Consider the following 23,861-nt stretch of genomic DNA (forward strand, 5'->3'; position numbering starts at 1 on the left):
TTGGTTATACTGCATCTCAACGACACTGTGACTTCCAGGAGAATTTGTGGATCCATCGTCTTCTTCAATGAACATGGATCTAAACTCCTACACGAGCAGGCTTACAAACGCAATGCGTTCAGTTAAACCTGCTCACACTCGACCGCAATCAACTGATGTTTTCGTTCAACCTGACTTACCACATAGTACACATGTCTTCGTTCGTCGAGACTCACATCGACGACCTCTCTAATCAACATACGAAGGACCCTTCAAAGTTCTTCGGCGTGAACCTAAGTACCATATAGTCGATAGGAACGGCACGAACGATAGCACCAGGGTCGATCGCCTCAAGGCAAAGTACTTAGAAGGAAACCCTAGCTACGTCGAATTTCCTTTGGTACAATCGAACGACACGGCTCCTACACTCGTAGTACCTCACACGACAGCCGAGACACACGTTGATACTTCATCAACGTCGGAAAATAAACTTAAGACACGTTCTGGAAGAAGAGTAAAATTTCTAGAACACTTAAACGGCCATTGTACGTAAGACACAAGCTTTTTCTCGATTTTCGTTTGTATTATACATTATAAAAAATTGAATTTGCTCATACTTACATATTTATTCTAAAAAAACTTTCTTTTTACTAATAAGCGTATTTTTTTATAAAAAAAACAAAAAACAAAATTTTTGAGTCGCTTTTACGTTGTCGCAAGCGTATTAGTTTATTTACCTTTTTTTCCGCTCACCTTGTGTCTTTACGCAAGTACGAGTATATTTCGACACATTCCATTTTTCTTTTCCAGGATGGCTGAAAAAGAACGATGAAGTTTATGAAGAACCGAGATTTCGATTTTACTTAGTTTTACGATTACTGTATTGTATTTCATGGTCCGTTATAGTAAGGAAAGACGACCAGACGCTGCTAAATATAGCAAGCTATCAGAAGAGTGTCTACCAAGGACAAACTCGTTGGGTTTAAACTTCTGGCTGGCCACGTCGTAGAGTCATCACTACCTCACTAGGGGGGATTTATCTGTAGCTGTAAATAAATCCCCAAAATCAATAGCTCTGTAAGTGTTCAACATTGGATGCTGACCATATTAGTCTTAATGGACTCACCTAGCTGAAGGCGCTCGGTCGTGCATCCGTACCAGATCACTGTCTGAAACAGCATGCTCAACTTCTCCTGCGATCACTAGCCAGATTAGATCAGTCACTTCTCGATATACTGATTACCCATCAAATATATATTCCAACCTCCTCGATTTTGACTTCTGATTTCACTGAGTGGGCGCGATTCGATTACAGAAAGTGTTACTGGTGAAGTGTTGTCAAACTACAATACCTGTGGTATCTTCACAGTTTTTTCTTGAGAGATTGATATGACAATGAAATTGGTTTTTCTGGATAAGCTAGATTCGTAAACAGGTTATAAACTTCTTCACTGATAAACTTCAGGAAATCAACCATGAGTTTATCATCTCTAATATGTTTTTTAGTCATGTACGAGATTTTGAACCGCTCCATTTATCCTCTAAAGTCATCTCTACTTGAATTAGTATCCAACTATCCAATATTTGACTCTATGGCGACATCAATACGATAATTAGAGGTATTACAATTAATGTACGAACTAGGAATTCCTGAAACAGTTAAGTTTAATCCAAATAGAACTAGATGAGCACAGATAAACGTACTACACCTGAAATCGGTAATCAGCACGCAGTAATATACAATGGAATCACTAGTTCGAACGGATACCATGGTAAAGTGGTCGATTACTTAAAACGTGTGAAGCATTTGATCACTTCTTTCGTGAAATTTCCGGCCACACTTGTTAAAACAAGCAAACATACGGTAAAAAACATTATTACATAATGACATACTCATTCATGAGATGATCAAGTATATGTATCTTTTTGTGTTCTTTCCACCTGATCTAGCTGTACTAGTGTCACATTGATTCTCATCGTTTCACATATATCCGTGTGGGGATGGCAAACATAGATTTGTTTCGTAATTTTCATTTTGTCATTAATCGGGAATTTTTACACTATTATGCTTAAATGCACGGGGGTCTTTAAGGGGCTAGTACAGTGTCAAGCCGATATGGGTTGTCCTGGATTCTGGACAGATCACGCTATTCGTTCTTCTCCAGTCACATTTTGACCTTGTTCGTTATTCCCCGATTAGGCCTGTTTTTTGAACAATTTTTTGTGTGTTAATCTTTACTCTTGTATCGGAAAATAAATCCTCAAAATCAATAGCTCTGTATGTCTTCGGCATTTGATGCTGATCACATTGATTTTTATGGATTCGCCTAGCTGAAGACGCTCGGTTACGCATACGCATCAGATAACGAGTGGAACATCGTGCTCAACTGCTAGCCAGTTAAGATCGGTCACTGATCGATATATTGATAAACTATCAAATATATCTTCGAACCTCCTCGCTTCTGGATTCTGATTTCATTGTCTGGACACGTTTCGACTATAGGTATTACTGGTTAAATTCTTGTCGAACTCCAAATAATTGTGGCATCTTCACTCTATTCGTCACGTGTGTGTGACTTATTTTTTGTCCTATCATAAACTTTGAGTAACGCCTGTGCAAATTAATTTGACTCACTCACATCCACTGTGCATTACTTCGTCTCATTTTGCTTTCTCTACCTCGTTTCCCTTAGTGTCTGTCTGGATCAATGTTTGTATGAAATATATATTCAAAATTCATCCTCTTAATTGGCTTATTTCACTCCGTTATTCTACAACGCAGATTAGGTCAATAAAGTTATTCGAGGGTTGGCAGCATGCATATTTCGATAACAATCACCATAAGATTTAACCGGGGTCAGATATGGGGCCACTCAATCTATTCGAAATGACAGCTATTCTTGAAATCTGTTTGTGATGAAAAGTAAGTGATCTAATTCAGGTAAAGGATCACTTCATTCGTGAGGATAGATTAGCTTTGTTCAGTAAAGTATATTGCATCGCTGTGAAAGTGACGTATGTCGATTGTATGTGAATATCGTTGTGAAACGGGACTGTAAAAGGATACAAGTAGTGCGGTGAACCCAAAACCTTCGATCTAGTGAAGAGCGCCTAAATTTTAGACCATTTAGTTAGCGTCCCACTGCCTATCTGTTCAATTTCAATCAGTTTGGGAAATTGTAGGACCTGTTTCCATTTCCCGTGGTGGATGACTGTCTATCAATCGACATGGTCGAGCTCCACTGATTACAGATCTTATCTAGAACTCCATTAGTCGTATCTCGAAGTTAGGCAGTAGTGAGTTTACCATTGATTGTCCAATTAAGTTAAGTCTGTGTGTAAGTTGTGAAGATTTATAGTTTAGTTCACACATGTATTCTAATTGAAGGAGTACGATCATTAAAACTACTCGAGTCTATTTGGTGACTAAGAATCACCGAAATAGTGCAATCTAAAGCAAATAGAATTAAATGAGCACAACTGAAACTATCAAGTTTGGAATGCATAACCATCACGCAATCAAGTACGAAGGAATAATCAGTTAGTACAAATACTATACAGACGCAAATGAGCAAAGATTAGAACAGCAAGATTTGACGATACTATATATACATGTATGACTAAACTAATGTTGGGGTAAAAATCAAGGGTCCTTGGCTGGAAAGCAGATAACCTGTCTTGCTCACGAACGACTATCACTTGCTGTCGGAGTTATCTGGGTGACCTACTGTACAGAAAAATCATAAACAGAAATGGTTACAAAAATATAATGCAGAAACTGAACATGATACATCAGAAGTTCGATAACGTTTTCGCGGCTGACCTGTCAGACAGAGTATTTAAATTTTGTGGAGCACGCAACTTGGTTCCATCTGGACTCAAAACACAAATCACAGATATTAATAATGATAATTACAATTTTTTTCCAATAAACATAAGTTACATGAGGCGTGCCAAGTTACTGGGAAGATCAAACTATGGAGCTTTTTATTGTTCAAGCATAATGTCTCACTTTTTTTCGACCATTTCAATAGTCCACATATTCTCATGTTTTTTATGAACATGTCGTTGTAAATGCTCCTTTCTACCATCTACACAAGGGTCAAAAACGTGATGTACTCATTAACCAGTGCTTTTGTGCATATGTATTTCCATTAATATGGTGTGCAGTTGTTAAGTAAGAAACTGGTTCTTGAGCGTTAGCCGACTTTTCAGGTGTCTTTCTACTCTATAATATATGTCTATAATCTGGCTATCCTGTCTTTCCAAATTGTTTTCACATTATTTCAAAACTATTACTGCGTACTCGTGGTAAAAAATGCTCTCAATCGTCGCTATGTGAGCTCATATATGGAATACCGAACTAAAAGAAAGAGGCATTGTATCACGCACGAGGCGGATATTCCAGAATAGGTTAAAGAAGTTCTATCTAAAATGATAAGACGTTTTTGAACGCGTTATATGAACAATGAAATGATATAACCTTACCTATATTCACCTCTATGTCGCAGGTTAAACAATAACTAGACATTAGCTTACTACGCATCTGACTATTTGTTTGGCGTTCAAATGTCTATTTTTGATCTGTTAGAAGATGTATATAGACTTCAAAAGATATTTTAAATTGTTTTCGTCCGGAATGTCGTTTGTTGAATTAAGTAGTGAGTTACTGACTTTCTCCTACACGTAGTATCAGCAACTTTTGTTGAAACATTTCAGTGAAGATCGGATCCCAACAACACTGAAAGTTATAATGATCAGTACCGGTTGCTTGACTCGCTATTCTTACCAGGTAATACTGACATATCGATGAAGAAAGAATAACACATTGTTCCTTCGGGTTATCTGTCTTATTTTAATCGTAGAGAACACCTTTAGCTGTTCAAAAGACTTTTGAGATCTCGCCACATTCTCTTCTTCACCTCTTGAAGTATGGATAACAAAATGTTTGTCTTTGCTTTTAACTAATTGACTGTGAAGGTCGAATACTAAGCGTAAATTCTAAACAGTCGAAATCACGTTTTTAACTTGCGATTAAATATTATTGACTCAAACCTGTAGTGGTTTGTGATTATGCCCATTAAAAGGGGTCATATTGCACCACACAACAACTACATTGTAACTCTTATTAGAAATTTCGACTCTCAGTGTAAGTTTAATCAACGTTTCCTTAGGTTGTTCAGATGAAAACTTTATCGTGGCAAACGCCACACTTCCTTCCAGACCAATTATATACTGTAGTGATGGGCTTTGTGAGCTTCTTCGATACACGAAAGGCCAACTTATGCTCAAGTCTTCAGCTTTATCAATTTTCTACGGACCTGAAACTACTGCTGATTCGATGGAGACTTTGTTGGCAGCTCTTAATCAAACAAACGAGACGGAAGTGCTTATGAACCTCTATTCCAGAGATAGTAATTTCTTTTTGTTCTGTTATCAGTTGCAGATTGCGTTATATATTTTCGCATTGTTGTAACTCCTGTCCGAGATGAGACTGGTGGGTTGCCACTCTACCTACTTTTTTTCAGAGAAGAGGTCAATAACACACAAACTCTCTCGCAAATCAATAAAGGTATACGCTAAGTTAACTCCGTAATTAACTACAGGACCAGGTCTGCGCACAAGGTGGCAGCTAAAATCTTTCCGGGTAAACAAAAGCCCTAACCATATGCCGAAAACTCCCATTCGAACTAACATATCAAGTATTCACATTCTATTCTCAAAGTTCTATACTTAGAATCTACTAAACCTTCTCTCTTGGATGTAGGGAAGCATTTCAGAGATAAGTATAACACATCTGATTTGAAGCTGGGCCCGGTAGGTGAAGGTAAGTCATTTTCAGCTAATTGTTAGTTAACATTTGGAGCTTCTCTATCAGACGTTACTAAAGTTCAGTTGAAAACATTTTAGCTTTGTGATTGAGTAATCCGTGTTTCTACCCTCTATTCGGTAGGGCGCATATTGGATACTATCCCTAAAGTGATATATTATTTTTTACACTATCATTGTCTCAGATAAGTTATCTAAATATCAATTCATTCCTAATAATTAGAAGTGTTTTGTGACCGAAAATAGTTCGAAGTTTTATCACTTTATTCTTCTCTCCCAAGGTGCTGTATCAAACTGGCAACTTTGTATACTAGTTTCATCGTTAATGAATGATACTGTCACGGTCTATATTCGGCACTAATATGCACCGTGCACAGATCTTCAGTAATAGTTTGCTCTATCTGTTCGAGGTAGACTTTAGGTACTGAGTGTACTTGGTAGTTAAGACACTCTCTCTCTGCAAAATTCTATTATTTATAGCAGCACTTTACAATGCATGGTATGCTTATAAGCGTAGTGGAGGTTAATTTTACTCAGCCAAATAACGCTTTAGTCAGCCATCTCCAAATGGCGTTCTGGAATGCCGAAATCAGGACGGAAAGAAATAAAGTCTTCATTTTTTCCTTAGTTGACTTTGATATGAATTATCAATCATCTCTTAATATTTTTTGGGTGTTATTTCGTGTAAAAGTTCACTTGGCGATAGCCTCACTGAATTTCTGCGACCGCAGCGAAATCTTGGTAAAATTCAAGATTTCTCCAGCTACTTTCCTATCCAGTGAAATATTGGTTTTGATGTATTTCACATGTCAGTTATAGTTACGTGAATTGCTATTTATATCGGCACTTACATGTTTTCTTATCATAAAGATTATATTATATACCGTTAAAGACAAATTAGAAATTGTAGACAGATTATTAGGAAATTGTTTCAAACGATTACTTGTTTCTATAGGAAGTAAAATACATCTGGAACACTACTGTCGTTTTCGTAAAATATAAACAACTCTCATCGTAGCCCTACAACTTCAAAAGTGGTACTTGTGGGTCATTGATAAAAGTTAGTCCATCGCCAGTTATCTCTCTCGCGTTAACATGTTATCGAATTATGACTTAGTTTCTCAGTCGTCCCAAAGATCAGTGAGAGTATGTAATATGAATATGGGACGGTATATGGGAAATTATGTTGTATAATAAAACTTAGGGCTGTAGAAAAGCCTCAATTACTAGGAACTACTTTTTCTTTTACGCCAGTTATAAACACATCCAGCTATAAACTACGCTTTTGCCAGTGAACTTCGGCGACACAAGGCAAATGCTACTCAACATGATAAAATATATCGTCAGTTCAGAAACCTAGCCTCATATTTTGTATGATAAAGCTAGACAAAAATCATTTTCATTGTACTTCATATAATCAAACGTTAACACAATAAAGATGAAAGCACTGAAAGGCCGTCTCGTCCTATTGTGGCACTCCTCAGCAGTGCGCATCCACGATCCCGCTCGCGGGATTCGAACCCAGAGCCTTCAGTCTCGCGCGCGAACGCTTAACCCATCAGACCATTTAGCCTAACACAATAAAAGCTACCAGTATATACCACACAGATTATATGTACATCAGTACAGACAGCCTCACACACCACTATCACTTAAGCATACATGTATATCACTAACTTCTAGTCTGAGCCATGTTGGCAGATGCAGACTACCTGGTTGGGGTCCGCGTGACTATCGTAACCAATGGTTGGAGACTCTAGGTGACATGGCTCAGAATCAATCACAATGTCGTAGGTGTATACACTCTTTATCTTCCCTTAAACCTTGAGACTAAAATTGCTTCTGTTATGTAGTAGCGAAGACATAAGTACGGGTAACTAGATTATCTATATCTATATTCATCTTATTGTAAGCTTCATTTTGACATATTGATTATTATTGTATGATTTACTGTTCCTAAGTTATGCTCAGTTTTATTGATTATTGTCTCCCACGCTTACAGCCTCATTTGGCCTGGTTTTGTACAAATATAATTTTCTATTTTATGGTATGGTGTGGTCTGCCTGTCTGGTATATAGATAAAGTATGTTTGAAATAAACGATTCGCATTACAGCAGCTGCTATTGGTGTTTTTGGACTCAAGTGGACGGGTTAGGCGGATAAGGACCAATAAGGACGCTAGATTACTCATATTAATCGAACGTCATTGTCACAGTGTGAAGGTCGTAGAAGGCGTATTCTATTGGTGGATAATTTACGCGGATTACGTCCTTGTTAAATTCGTAAGGTCATAGCGAATCAGCGACGACCTTGATCAAGTCATAACAATTGGCTACCGCCTAGGTCAAGTCATAACAAATTGGCGACGGGGATTTCGGTAAAAAAAAATATACAAGAATTGGGACGTGATTTTGTCGAAAAAAGTACAGCAGTCGGTGACGTATTTTGGAATTAAATAAGCTGTAATAATTGCCGGCGGCTTTTGGAGTTATTATTATTATTAGCAGTAAAAAAATGACGATTTCTCTGGAACAGTTGCAGATAATATTAGAGCACCAGAATCAGCAGATGTTAAGCTTCCAGCAGAAACTATTTGAAACATTTTTGGACAAATTTTTCACTAAACAAAACGTCTCAGGAAATAAAGAAATTATTTATAATGCAGATAATGGTGCGGAAATGGCCGTCTCAGAAGAACGCCAAGTTGAGGGTTCAATTCCCTTTATATCTGACGGAAAATGCAAAATTGGTAAGTTGGCCGGTTCAGAGCAAGACAATATCTTGCCTAATGCACATGGAACTGTGACAGTATCAGATGAGCAAGAAAAAGAAGGTTCCGCAGACAACCCCCGGAGTCCAGAATCAAATGAAACACCATTAAGTCCGCCCATATCTGAAGACAAACTTAAGTCAGAACAGAACTACAGTTTGCGTGATGTTGGCCAAGAAAACTGGAAGAACGCATCTCCAGAAAATAACTGGAACAGTACAGTTAACCAAATTGCGCCAAATGTGATTCGAAATCATGGGGAGACAGAAGCCTATAATATGGGTTCGCGTAATGATGCCCATAATTCTGATGAAATTTCGTATAAAGATGAGAAAAATAAGTCGGTCGAATCAGATGGTGATAAAAAATCTAATGCAATTTTATTAGGTGCCGATTCTCCTAGTTATCTAATATCCTCTAGTGAAAATTTTAATGAATTTGATGGAGATATTTCAGAAAAGCTGAATTCCGATAACCTAAAATCAAATATCGTTCATCATCATCTATTCATTTCTAGTAGATTCTGCGTTCAATACGAGGAATATGTCCTAAATAAAGTCATACTAATTGTATTTTGGAGATATGAGGATCCAACATTATTTCGTGGGGGAGGAAATGTTGGAGAATTTCAACTTACAGATAGTTTTTTTTAAAATCAGAAGCTAATCTTCGAATCTTCAAAAAAGGGGAGGTGTTATGTAGTAGCGAAGACATAAGTACGGGTAACTAGATTATCTATATCTATATTCATCTTATTGTAAGCTTCATTTTGACATATTGATTATTATTGTATGATTTACTGTTCCTAAGTTATGCTCAGTTTTATTGATTATTGTCTCCCACGCTTACAGCCTCATTTGGCCTGGTTTTGTACAAATATAATTTTCTATTTTATGGTATGGTGTGGTCTGCCTGTCTGGTATATAGATAAAGTATGTTTGAAATAAACGATTCGCATTACAGCAGCTGCTATTGGTGTTTTTGGACTCAAGTGGACGGGTTAGGCGGATAAGGACCAATAAGGACGCTAGATTACTCATATTAATCGAACGTCATTGTCACAGTGTGAAGGTCGTAGAAGGCGTATTCTATTGGTGGATAATTTACGCGGATTACGTCCTTGTTAAATTCGTAAGGTCATAGCGAATCAGCGACGACCTTGATCAAGTCATAACAATTGGCTACCGCCTAGGTCAAGTCATAACAGCTTCATATCTCTCTTCCTTCCTATACTATATCCTTATATACAACCTATAATTTATATACTACTACCAACACTAAATTAACTACTATGAATCCGGTGTTGATCTTGTTGTGCTAACGAGATATGGCAACTTGGACCGATGCATATATGTGCCTGGTCCTACGTTGTAGCTGACTGACTGTATATATTTTTGGGAAAGTGATATACTGTAAAAAATTCCAAGTTTCAAGAATGTGAATCTCATACTTATAAGCCCAAGTCGCTGAAGAACATATCACACTTTAGAGGGCACATCTTGAAAGCCTGAAAACTTGTTTAACTGTATATGTTTTGTGAAAGGTGTCTTCAGAGTCTGTCATCTTGACTTAACATTAATTTTCACAAAGGTGTTACTACAACGGAGTCATTGGCCCATCCACAAAGCTTATCTTCAAGCGATAAGATCCAATTTCTTGAAGACTATCCAAATGAGCCTGTATCTGGTCAGTCTAAAGAATGTCGTCCAACCTCCTTATTTTTGCCTAAAAGTCAAGATGATTTATTTAAGAGGAATTCTCTATCAAAAACAGATGTTTCAGAAAGCCAACACGGGACTCCCAAATGCTCTGACAAATCTAAGCGTAGACCATCTACATGGTATAGAGGTTACGCTGAAGATGAGAGTTCAGAAATAATCCATGGTTCTGGCAGAAAAAGCCGGCACTTGCATCCAACAAGTGAAGAGTCTGAGGCTCTGCAGTTGGTGCTGAGTAGTCATGCAGAGCCACCAAAATCATCTGTTACTGAGAAATTTGCTCAAGTAAGTAAATTGTGATTACTAAAAATAATCTCTTCAGTTAATATGTTTTGAATCATTTGCTGTTGCAAATATTTTGCTTAGGTGTACATAAACTATGAATTATTCACTCTTCCATGTGCTTGTTATAATCACACTGAAATCGTGAATTTGTTTCACATCAGTCACAATATCAAGCTGTATTCCACTGAATGTCATTTCCCTTTGAACCACAAATCGAACTCATAAGTTAAAATAGCACATAAGGCCTGGTACAATATACATTGATCCATGTTGCAAGTGTAACATCAAAAGAGTTTAAATAACGATACTAATGATGATTAAAAACTAGACATAGAGAATATAGTCTAAAAAAAAACAAATGAAATCCAATGGCTAGAAATATGAAGTTGTATTATAGCTCAATATTATGAAGTATGTGAAGAGTGATAGTAACGTCTGTTCCGCAGCGATCAATCAGGATTTGTACCATCGGAAGTCAAACTATAAATTATAATTATCCTACAGACATTCCATTCAGAAACTCTAAATTTCTTGACGTGGCTCAAACCAACAGACATTGACAACTGCATGAACTGATATTACATCTTTACTAAATAGCCCTTAACAATCTTCCAATATACTCTTATTCTACGTACTATTACAGGAGTAGATAATGGCTAGTCAGCCAGTCTTAACACATATTTCAGCTTTATCAGTTCATAATCTCACCAATCGATTTACCATATTACCGAATTACCTTATGTCTGACCAAGTTACTAGTATTTGACCACAGATGTCTTAGAAATATTGCTCGCATCTACTGGGATCACCGGGTAAGTAATGGTGAGATTAGACACAGGGTATTAGGGAATGATGGTAAATCAGTTGATGAGGTGATGAATCTTCATCGACTGAGATGGCTGGGTCACGTGTTACGTATGCCTGAACACCGATTACCACAATGCGCTATGCTGACTAGTGTAGGGGATGGTTGGAAGAGAGTTAGGGGCGGCCAAACCAAAACGTGGCATCAGAGCATGAAGTCATTGACTTCTAGTCTGAGCCATGTTGGCAGATGCAGACTACTTGGTTGGGGTCCGCGTGACTATCGTAACCAATGGTTGGAGACTCTAGGTGACATGGCTCAGAATCGATCACAATGTCGTAGGTGTATACACTCTTGATCCTCCCTTAAACCTTGAGATTAAAATTTCTTCATAACTTTCTTCCTTCCTATACTATATCCTTATATACAACCTATCTTTTAATACCACCACTAAATTAACTACTTCTATAAATCCAGTGTTCATGTTGTTGTGCTAACGAGATATGGCAACTTGGACCGATTCATTTATGTGCCTGGTTCTATGTTGTAGCTGACTGACTGATTAGACTTTTTATTAAACCATTTACATACTCTTACGTATTTTACACTTAATGGTTAAAACACTCGGGTTTCAGTCAAGTCGGTTATAGGTTCAAGCACCATACCCTTTATTTCCAGTTCGATAGTATCATTGATCTACACTCAATGTGTTATTTAAATTTGAGTATACACATCGATACTTGGTGAATAACTTACAGTCGAATTAACTCACCATTTATATCCCTGTCTTTTTTAGTGTATGAATAATCTAATGTAGACAAGCAACAATTTTTAATTTAAAAAAGAATTTAGTGAACTTAGGACCAGGCACATATATGCATTTTTTAAAAGTTGCCATACCTCATTAGCACAACAAAATCAGCACCAAATTCATGGAAGCAGTTACTTCAATGGCATTAAAAAACATTTCATATAAGAATATGATACAGGGAGAAAGAATTGTTTCTTTGAAAGTGATTTTAATCTCGTGATTTAAGGGAAGACAAAGAGTGTATACACCTACGACATTGTGATCGATCCTGAGCCATGTCATCTAGAGTCTCCAAGCATTGGTTACGATAATTGCGTGGACCCCAACCAAATAGTCTGCATCTACTAACATGACTCAGACCAGAAGGTTTCTAACTGTATTCATTTATTTTGAAAGACAAAATTGTGTTGGACGGCTGCGGGGAGGGTCAGGGTAGGGATCCAACATGACTAGAATCAATAAGATATTTTTGTACTAAACTGTTAAGTGTTTTGTATTCTCTATTTAAAAATAATATATCGGTTAATATTCTGAGGAGTGTTTGTAAGTAATTGAAATCTATAAAAGCATTTCATGATATAAACTTCCTTTTCTTGTTATATTTCAGTAGTCTATTATCATTTCAACCTTGTATTGGTTGTTTGGATCTTGCTATTAATATTTAGGACTGCAATTTATCAGTCTCTTATTGGCATATGTGTATTCTGTACGGATTGTCTTGATATTACTTTAATTCATAAGGATTGTAAGTAGAGATGGATAAAGTGAAGATCGACTCTGTAATGCAGGTACATCCGGTTGACAAGTCCTGGATTCCACTGCTAGATACTATCCATATCTGCTTTTATCATTAGTTTTGTGTCACTATAAATACGATTTTATGATTATTGATAAACAATATTGTCGAAAAGGTAGATTTTCTTTGAATTATTTGTGATTTATACATCAATAATATGATGAATTTCTTTCATTAACTTTCAATTTATATTCATCCTACATAATCATGGATTTTAGCATATTTGCAAGTATTTGTTAGCAAAACGTCGAACTGACTCTAACAATATGGTATTGTCTTCGAAATTACTTACCTACTTACGCCTGTTACCCCTCGTGGAGGATCATAGGTTGCCCACCAGCATTCTCCATCCAACTCTGTCCTAGGCAATCCTTTCCAGTTCATTCCAGTTGTTATTCATCCTTTTCATATCTGCTTCTATTTCCCGGCGTAATGTGTTCTTTGGCCTTCCTCTTTTCCGCTTCCCTTCCGGATTCCAAGTTAGCGCTTGCCTTGTGATGCAGTTTGGTGATTTCCTTAATGTATGTCCGATCCCCTTCCAACGTCTTTTCCTAAAATCCTCTTCAGTTGGATTACCACCACCATTGAAAACTTGGAAGCACTGGATAGCTGGTTTAATCGTACATTTCCTCATCTAATTTGTAGTTGATAAATAGGATCATAAACAGTGCGTGTGTGTGTGTAACATAAACTATCCATCGTTAAAATTACAAATAAAAGGTAAAAAAACAAAATTGAGAAATAAACATAGAAGAAGTACATTTTGTGGGTAAAATATATATGTATATATACAATGTGGTAAACAAAATGAAGCTGAAATTTACAAAAATTCAAATGACAACAAACGATTACGTAAGCAGTTAGCTAATCAGTAGAAAATGACATCCGTAAATTGGTTAAAACAAAAACAATACACCGTTATTTTGTATGATCTTGAGAAACACTATTGCGGTTAATCAATGCTCAAAAGAGTTCACCATACTTTTCTTCTACATCACTATATATGTGTCCAATTTTAATACTGATACATGAGCTTCCTGTACGCACCCCCCAAACCAGCTACCGAGTGAGAAGGAAGCATTTTGTTGACCAGCCGAATAAAGAAATAACTACGCTTATCCATCTATCTATCTCTATATATATTTGACTTAGAAATTTAAGCCACAGTTTTCCTTAAACGGGGTGCCCTAATCCCTAGGAAATCAACCCGAATAATGATCGATTGCGCAAGCTTATCATTTGTCTGATGTTTGGTTGATCTACTGTATCATCTTACCCTTCTGAAAAAATTGGTCTGGCTTCTTGTATTCAATTATAGACTTAATATGAGGGATGCATCTATAGTTCAGATCAATATCAATTAATGGCAGAGAAGTTCCATACTAGGACGAAACGGTCGTCCAGTGCTTTCAGGTTAGAAAACGGGTACTAGGTAAGGATGGCAAATCGATTGATGAAGTAGTGAAACCTCATCAGTTGAGATGGCTGGGACAAGTGTTACGTATGCCCAACCACCGACTGCCCCGACGTGCAATGTTTTATAGTGTAGGTGTAGGTTGGAAGAAAGCTAGGGGTGGCCAGTCCAAAGGGTGGCACAAATCCATGAAGTCACTAACAAGTGGACTGAGCCATGTTGGTAGGTGTAGACTACCTAGTTTGGATTCGCGAGATGATAGCAATCGATGGTTAGAGACCTTGAATGACATGGCTCAAAATCGTTTACAATGGCGAAGGTTCATCCACCTTTTGTGTTCTACCAAATTCCAATTCTCTGAATTCTTCATGTCTCTATCTTTTTTTCTCTTTCCAAATTTATTTCACCGGATTATACTTCTTTAATAACATCTTCAAACCCTAATCTTTTCGATTATTGCTTATACTCTTACTACTTCTACCACTATTGGATTTGAATCGACAACAGGATCTCTGTGCTAATGTAGTATGGCAACTCGAACTGATGTACGTATGTACGAAGTTCTACGTTGTAACTGAATGACTGAGGTTTCCGATGGCGGTCTAACATTGATCGATTCATGATTTCAATCATAATGGCAATAAGTTATCAGAAATGTGGTGGTTTTTGTTTTTGGAAACTTGTTTATATTCTTATGACAACCGTCTTATTGATTTTACAAAAATGACTAAAACAATAACTTATGTAGTTATACTCATTGTTGCTATGTCAAAATTTCATCTGAATGAATTTTAAGACATATAGTTAATCATAATCAACGTAGGGCCTAGTACAAATGTTCATTAACCTAAATTGTCATACCAATATCAACACAAAAAGATTAAATTAACAGGAGGAATACCGATTCAGTTGGAATAATAGTAGCCTTTAGTATTAGTATAAAAGAGTAAACACTGAAAAATATCATACGAAAAGGAGGCGCAAATTCGAGAAATTAAATGTGCGTAATACAATTAAGCTTTTGGACTATAAGGAAGATAAAAAGTAAATTCGGTTGCGATATGGAGATTGATTCTAAGTCATGTTACAAAGTTTCCTTGACCAGGTGATCTGTACCCACCAATATTGACACATTTCAATTGTCAGTAATTTCAAAAATTGTGCATATGTCTTGATTTATCTGTCACCAGTTCTGTTCCAAATAATATTATTCGTCGAGATAGCTGGTGGTTGGGGATACACATTACATTCTTTAGCCTCCTTGATCGATAAAAATTCACTCCATCATCAACCTAATCACAATCTTTGCCCAGTACCATTCAGTGACAACACCATGTAAGTAGTGCAGAGGTTCGGTGACATGTGTTCGATCACAGTGAAGTTTATTTCATTGGTGTCACCATCTTGAAACACTGAATTCCGATGATTTGGACATGTACTACATATATCGTTCCGGAGACTCCCACATTGGGTCTTATTTATCGACTCTGAGACCGGCTGGAAAAAGTGAAGAGATAGTTAGTTCATAACTTGACACTGGGGTATGAAAGAAAGCTGTAAAAGACTGGTACCCATCGGTCCTTCATGACTCTCTGATTGAACTCCTAGAACTAGTGCAACTCACAGACTTAAGATGCTATCAGACATCATTTAGAATAAAAATCAATAGCAGTCGCGTTGTAATTTGTTTTATTAGCTTTCAAGAGTGAAAGGAACTTGTGTACCTAAAAAGATTCTTTCTAGTTGTGTTTTTCCTAACGAAACTGCTTCTCCTACTTTTTTTTACTCTCATTCACATATATGTATTCATTTATTATTCTTCTATTCATTTTTTACTTTTCTGTATCTTCATAATCTCATTTTCTTATTGTGTGGCTCATATACATATTTTAGCGCCTCTGTTTACCAATATATATATGGGTTTAATCAAATAATAAATTAGATTTGACTGAATTATCCCATCCGAATCGAAGAACTCTGCTTCATCAATTTTTGTCTTAGCAAGAAAATTATATCACAACCCTTTATACTTAATTTGTGCAATAAAGCCAAGTATTGTGAATCAATCAACACCTGGTACATAAGTGGTTACATCATTAGTGATACTATTCGGGGTGTCAAACTAAAAGTTGGTTGGTTGGTCCGGGGTTCGAACCTACAATCTATTGGCTGACTGCTAAGTGCTTTAGTCACTAAGTCATACCCCTTATTTATTTTTAGATAGATAAAGTACAAACATTACGCAATAAGCCAGTTTGGTATAGTCTATTCAACTTTCATTTGGATAATAATATTTTTTTCTTTAAGACTAATGTAAAAATTGATAGTTTTATGCATAAATCTACTGCCCCCAAATGCCCTGGTACGGCCGAGAGTGGGGAGAGTCCGCTATCCCTCTCGAAATGCTCTCACACGGCCACGCGTATACCGCCTCTGTCAGGGAAGTCCTAATCACTGCCTTCTCGTGGCGGGGGTGTTGTTTACGAAATTGAGAGGATGAAAAGCGGATGTCCGGCGCTTTAACCGGGTTGATTGACACGGCGAATCCACCTAGGGGAGTTGGAAAACTCTGATTCCAAACCAATGGTGCATATGGGCTCCAATATCCTGAGGGAAAAAATGGCGTATGAATCAATCGTTGGTCACCGGCTACCATGGGACTGCATCTCCTCACGATGCTCCACTGCCTTGTGGGTTAGACCTCTAGGTCAAAGGCTCCGGGTGTGGTCTCCTAAGAAGACCTCCTGCTTCAGTTTGAACACCTGGGTAGTATCGTAGCCCTCATACAAATGAAATGAGATTTGTATGGCGCATATGTATCTGGCGCCCCTTTGTACCAATATTTATGTGTTTAAATAAATAAATAAATAAGTATAAATCTACTTACTGTTTTCTCTCTGTTTGTTTTATTTTAGTTTCTATCTATGGATGAAGATTTACATGTTGAGCATCGTTTTCAATCTCCACGTATGCATAAATTTACATTGAAACATTATAGTGTTTTCAAAGCTGTTTGGGATTGGATTATATTAGCACTTATTATTTATACAGCTATATTTACTCCATATGTTACTGTTTTTCTTATGAATACAGGAAATAAATATGCAAAATTAATTTCTGTAAGTTTTTTTTTGTTTGCAAATTTTTATGAATTTTATACTTTTTTCTTTCTCTCTCTTTCACTGTTATATCTTGTGGCCAAGTGGATGCCTAGTTAATGTATGACGTGATAGAACCGCCAATCAGAGAGCAACGAATTATCGATCGGACCAAATGACACACGAAAACCGTACGAGCAGTCTAGAGTGCTTATCAATCCTGCTTCTACCTAGTCCAGCTAGTTAAGTTCAAAACACCAATAACAGCCTCTGTGGTATGAATCCTTGTATTTCAAATATACTGAGTTTATATACCAAACAAACTGACCACAACGTACCAATAAAATGGAAAATAACATTTGTACAAGAGTTAGCCAAATGTGGCTGTGAATAGGGGAAGTAATAATTAATAGACTGGGTATAAATCAGGAATGGTAAATCGTACAATAATAGTCCAAGGGTCAAAATAAAGCTCACAATGAAAGGAACATGAGTATGAGTAGTTTAATCATTTAGCAAATATACGATAAAAATTATATGCATAATATGGGTCCATAAATGGATCCCAAAGTTACCATCCACTATTGTTATCGGGATATAACATTCTCTTCTCCTTTCTCCTTGGTCTTCAAGTTAAGAATTTATTAAAGATGTGTTAATTAAAATGAATATTTCAATTTAGGGCTCATCACCTATTTTAGGAAGTTTGTTCAATAATTAATTAAGCCAAGTACAGTTTTATGTATTTGGCTTTGAGTTATTGTTATAACTTGTGGCCGAATGGATGCCCTGTTAACGTATGATGTGATAAGACCGCCAATTAGAAAGCAACGAATTATCGATCGGACCAAATGACACATGGAAACCGTACGAGTAGTCTGGAATTCTTGTCGGTCCTGCTTCTGCCTAGTCCAGAACAGCCTCTGCGGTATGAATCATTATATTTCAAACATAATGAGTTTATATACCAATCAAACTGACCACATCATACCATAAAATAGAAAATAATATTTGTACAAGATTTGGCCCAATGTGGCTGTGAATGTGGGGGACAGTAATTAATAGATTGGGGATACCTCAAGAATGGTAAATTGTATAATAATAGTCTATAGGTCAAAATAAAGCTTATAATAAGAGGAACACGAATATGAATAGTTTAGTTACTTAACAATTATACAATAGGAAATATACACATCATATTGGTTCATAAATAATTCTCAAAAGCTACCATTCATAATTCTCTTCGGTATATAGCAGTTACACTATTCGAATTTCAAAGCTAATTATACTGTAGTGAACAAGAACTCAGTTGGTGAAAGCCTTCAAATGCCCTGGTATGGGTGAAAGTAGGGAGAGTCCACTCTCTTCATCATTATTATTAAGTTATCATTACTAATCTTATGTTTTTCATTTGTCTTCATACCTGTCCAGCGGAAAATTATCTTTCATAATTCTGACCCGTAAATTTATTTCGTCTTTCTACTCTTCCTTAACCCCCTGATTAATACGCAACCTCATTTGATATTTAGTCTTGAATCACTTTACGATGTGACCTTTTCTACCTTCTACAACTATAAATACGAATATGAGTAGGAACGGATAGTGGCCAGGTATGGAATCCAGAACTCGTGTTCTCTCCTATTCGGGACTTGTCAGCTGGATATACCTGCATCCCATAGGAAATTTTCTCTGTCGAATTCCCTTTATTTTTATTCAATGACACAATGGGTTATTTCGATTCAATATAGCCGTTGTTACTTTTAATCTTTTACTCTCAACCCTTTCCCTAGCTTTTTTATTCTTATTATTCTTTCGTCTTCTGATATTGATCATTTACATAATCCGATTGATGTTCACACATTTGTTTATTTTATCATGTTGAGCGATTGCCCAACCACTTATTGATTTCACTACTCTTAAGTAACCTCTGAATTATTACTTCACAACATGGATCTTAACTATGTTTATTCATACAGTTTGTTGCCCCCCCCCAAATGTTATGGTACGGCCGAAAGTGGGGAGAGTCCTCTCTCCCTTTCGAAACACCTTCAAATGCCAACGCCGATATAGTCACTGTCAAGGAAGTCCTACTCATCGCCTTCTCGGGGAGGGGGTGTCGTTTATGATATTGAGAGGACGAGAAGCGAATGTCCAGTGCTTTAACTGAGTCAGTGGGTATGGAGGATCCACCTAGGGGAGTCGGAAAGCCCTGACTCTAAACCAATGGTGCACATGGGCTCCAGGATCCCCAGGAAACAAATGGTGTATAAACCTATTATTGGTCCTCGACTACCATGGGATTGTATCTCTTTACGTTGCTCCACTGCCTTGTAGACTAGGATTCTAGGTCAAAGTTTCGGGGTGCGGCCCCCTAAGAAAACCACCTGTTTTGGGCAGTATTCCATCCCTTACGCAAATCCAATGATGAAGTGTGGCGCATATATATCTGGTGCATACTTGTACCAATGTTTATATGTTCAAATAAATAAATAAATACAGTTTGTATCTCTGTTCTTCTTATTAAGATTTCGGTTAAGTACCTGATCATTTATCTAAACTTTACAAACTAATGTTTACTAAGTATTGGTTAATAATGTTATTTATGTTAATAATTGTAATTCCAAGTTGTATGCAACTGATGATTTCATTTTATTTTGAGAAATGTGTTGTTCTTGCTCTCTGCATATCAGTCAGTCAGCTACAACGTAGAACCAGGCACACATATGCATCGGTCCAAATTGCCATACCTCACTCGTTAGCGCAACAAGATGATCACCTAATTCATAGAAGTAGTTAATTTAGTGGTGGTAATATGTAAAAGAAAGGTTATATATAAGGATATAGTGCAGGAAGGAAGACAGATATGAAGCAATTTTAATCTTAAGGTTTAAGGAAAGATAAAGAGTGTATACACCTACGACATTGTGATCGATTCTGAGCCATGTCACCTAGAGTCTCCAACCATTAGTTACGAACGGTACTGAGTTCGAATCTCAGAGTGAATATCAACTCTGAGATTCAGGTACATCCAGCTGACGAGTCCCAAATAGGAGGAGACGCGCTTCATGGATTCCAATGCTCTCTGCACATATATTTATCAAGGGATCTAGTTGTATGAAACTTACCAATTATTATTAATCGAATGCATTAAAATTTACTTTCTTAATGCCTAACTTATGGTCGTCAAGGTCAATTTTAATAAAATGTTTAGAATAATATCATCTTACAGTTTCATTGGTATTATTTTCTTTAGTATACTCAATATTCTTAGGTGTTTGCCTTGTTCGTAGAAGCATCCTTCATACATATATATATATATTCCCTTACGGTCTTTATCACTGAAATAATACAGTCAATCATCCAATACAGACTGAGTATTCCTTTGGTTTCATAATTCTATCTATAAAAGAACATGTATAAGTCCTACATTTGGTGCAATATGTTAGACAACATTATAGGACTGAAGCATGCATGCACGCATGCGTGTATATGTGTATATGTTGATGTGTATGGACATCTGCATCTACCTGTTGCTATCGATCGAATAGCTAATTATTATCGTTATTTGTTTAATAATACATGTGTTTCGCACTTCTTATTACGCTTATATAAGTAGTATTATTATCCTTGTTCCTAATATTAGAAACTATATTTCAGCCTACTATAATTTACTATCTATCTATATATCTATCGCTGTTTTGTCATTATTACAATGGTTTATAATGCATAGTTTTTATTTGCCGTCCTATCCTCGTTCTTCCTTGAATGGGTTCTATTTAATGTGAATGGATAATGATAGTTCGTGTACGGCAATTACATTGTTACTATTATTATTATTATGCCTGCTAACAGGCATTAATAAAACAGCTGTGATTATAATAAGGCCATTTTACACAGATGCCTCGTTTTTTTTGCTCTCATATTCCTTTCATAGATATCGTCGCTCTCTCTCTCATACACACATGGGTTTTATGTAATTAATAATTTATCAAGAACTAATGATATTTGCCTTTATTAAGCAGTTATATATAACCATTAGTTTGGAAGTTTGGATTCCATTTCACTTGATTCGTTACTACTAGGAATCTCACATAAAAAGTAAGGTTTTAAACTGGATTAGTATATCAATACATGATTGTTGGAGGTTGATGACCGCCAAGAAAATCATTTCAAGAGACTCCAAATGCCCTGGTACGGCTAAGAGTGGGGAGAGTCCGTTGTCCCCCTCGAAATGCTGTCATATGGTTACATGTATATAGCCACTGACAAGGAAGTCCCATTCACTGCCTTCTCGTGGCAGATGGTGTATGAACCCATTCTTGTTCATGGACTACTATGGGACTGCACCTCCTACAGTTGCTCCATTACCTTGTAAATTAGACCTCTGGTTAAAAGGCTCAGGGAGTCTGTCCATAAGAAAATCACCTGCTTCGATTCGGGCACCCTGGCAGTATCCTAGACTACACATAAATTTAATGATTTATTGTGTGCCGCATATATATTTTGGTGCCTTTTTGTACCAATGTTTATGTGTTGAAATAAATAGTAATGTTCAAAGCATTGAATGCTTAGTATTTTATCCTAGCACCGGTATAAGACATAATCATTGAGGCAAATGAAATAAAACTATACATTTGACCATAAATATTGACCATATTACTTGGATGTAAATGGGACGCTTTAAATGAACAATTTCGCACTCTGGATTTGTGAATGATGGTGTTACCGTTTACTATGCTTGATGATGCAGTTCACGAAATCTAAAAAAAAAACTGTAATTCGTATGTGCATACAAAGATTCTTTGCTGGGAAATGTCAAGAAGTATGAAACTTATGTCAAAATCTTTCTGTTATATTATCTAACCCACCAGCTTTTAAACCTTATTTTTATTACAACACTAATGTTCAGCAAATCATTGTACTAATGGAAATTTTCAATAATGAATTAGAATTGAAGTATTTACATGTTGCGTAGATTAAAAACCAAACTGAAAGAAGCTTGTTTAATGTAGCGTACTTCTTTATGTTCAGGTTTTAATCAACACCAATCGATTACCGCCGAAACTCTGATGGAGATAGTGTAGTGTTTTGAACTCGCTACCTATTAGTTGATAGATCGGATTATTTAACGATTATTGTGTAAAAAGCGGAATAATGAAATCAATAACTTGTAGGTTGTATTCATCACAAATGGACTTCGTTTGGAGTATTACTAAAAACTGAAGAGACCTGCATTATTGTTTTGAATTACATTGGGACTCCTCAAAGGTGGGTGCCCACGACCATGCTGAGGATCTTACTCAAAATATTCTGACCTCGTAGTAAGCACTCGATTCCCGTAGTAGTGCTTTTCTAAACTCATTAATAGTACCTCAGTGGATAACTCATTGGCGTCTGAAATGAAAAGTGTTGGATTCGAATCCTCAGTGTGTTAAAATTAACACTGAAATTGTTATGACTTTATAAAAAATAGGACGTATGTCAATTCGTTGTGATTTTATGTCTGGCTTTTTATCACGTGAATTATCCACCAATCCGAGATACGACTTTTCCGATCTTCGCACTATACCAAATCAATGACGTTCAACTGGTATAAGCAGTCTAGCGTCCTCATTGGTCCCTTGTCCACCTAGTCCTTCCAGTTGAGTCCAGAACACCAATTGCAGCTTCTGCTATGTGAATCATTTATTTTAGGCATACTCTGTTTATATACCAGACAGATAGACCGCATCACACCATAAAATAGAAAATAATATTTGTACAAGTTCAAGCCACATGTGGCTGTAAACGTGGGAAACAGTAATCAATAAACTGAATATAATTTAGGGATAGTAAATCGTATAATAATAATTCATAGGTCAAAATAAAGCTTATAATAAGATGAATATAGATCTACATAATCTAATTACTCAATAGTTAAACCATAAGAATATACATAGAATGATCGTCCATTAATAGGTCCCGGAAGTTACCCTTACTCATGCTTTTGCTAGGATATAACAGAAATAAAGCCATATCATAAGCCGATTAGTTCCAAATAGAACCAATGGTTGCTAGCCACAATTCATCCATTCCAATGTACTCCTAATATATATATAGTTAATGTGTATGTTCACATTTGACAATATAAAATTGTCATAGTTGAAATCATGAGTCAATTGAAGCTAGACCACCATGGAAAACCTGGAAGCACTGGACGGCCGTTTCATCCTATTATGGGACTCCTCCACAGTGTGTGACATATGCTTCAAATTTGCTATTACCCTTAATACCTTCATTGCACTTTCTAGCTAAATTTGCATCGTAGTAGATGTTGCTTAGGCAAATCGCTGTCCATGTTTTCGACTTTCCCTGCG

At 36.5% G+C, this 23,861-nt stretch overlaps 1 protein-coding gene across 1 annotated transcript in view; it reads left to right on the forward strand.

Moving 5' to 3' along the window:
• Nucleotides 1–5,052: 5,052 nt before the first annotated feature.
• Smp_152350 (putative voltage-gated potassium channel) overlaps nucleotides 5,053–23,861 on the forward strand; it is a gene marked incomplete at both ends in the record, with an annotated part of 47,584 nt that continues 28,775 nt past the window's right edge. Inside the window, 5 exons of the mRNA XM_018789010.1 lie at nucleotides 5,053–5,128; nucleotides 5,163–5,393; nucleotides 5,426–5,551; nucleotides 10,169–10,581; nucleotides 17,323–17,530. Of these exons, the coding sequence (XP_018654495.1) occupies nucleotides 5,053–5,128; nucleotides 5,163–5,393; nucleotides 5,426–5,551; nucleotides 10,169–10,581; nucleotides 17,323–17,530 (1,054 nt within the window). The remainder of the gene's footprint in view (nucleotides 5,129–5,162; nucleotides 5,394–5,425; nucleotides 5,552–10,168; nucleotides 10,582–17,322; nucleotides 17,531–23,861) is intronic.

This window comes from Schistosoma mansoni, chromosome W (genome assembly GCF_000237925.1).
Source record: "Schistosoma mansoni strain Puerto Rico chromosome W, complete genome".
Taxonomy (NCBI): domain Eukaryota; kingdom Metazoa; phylum Platyhelminthes; class Trematoda; order Strigeidida; family Schistosomatidae; genus Schistosoma; species Schistosoma mansoni.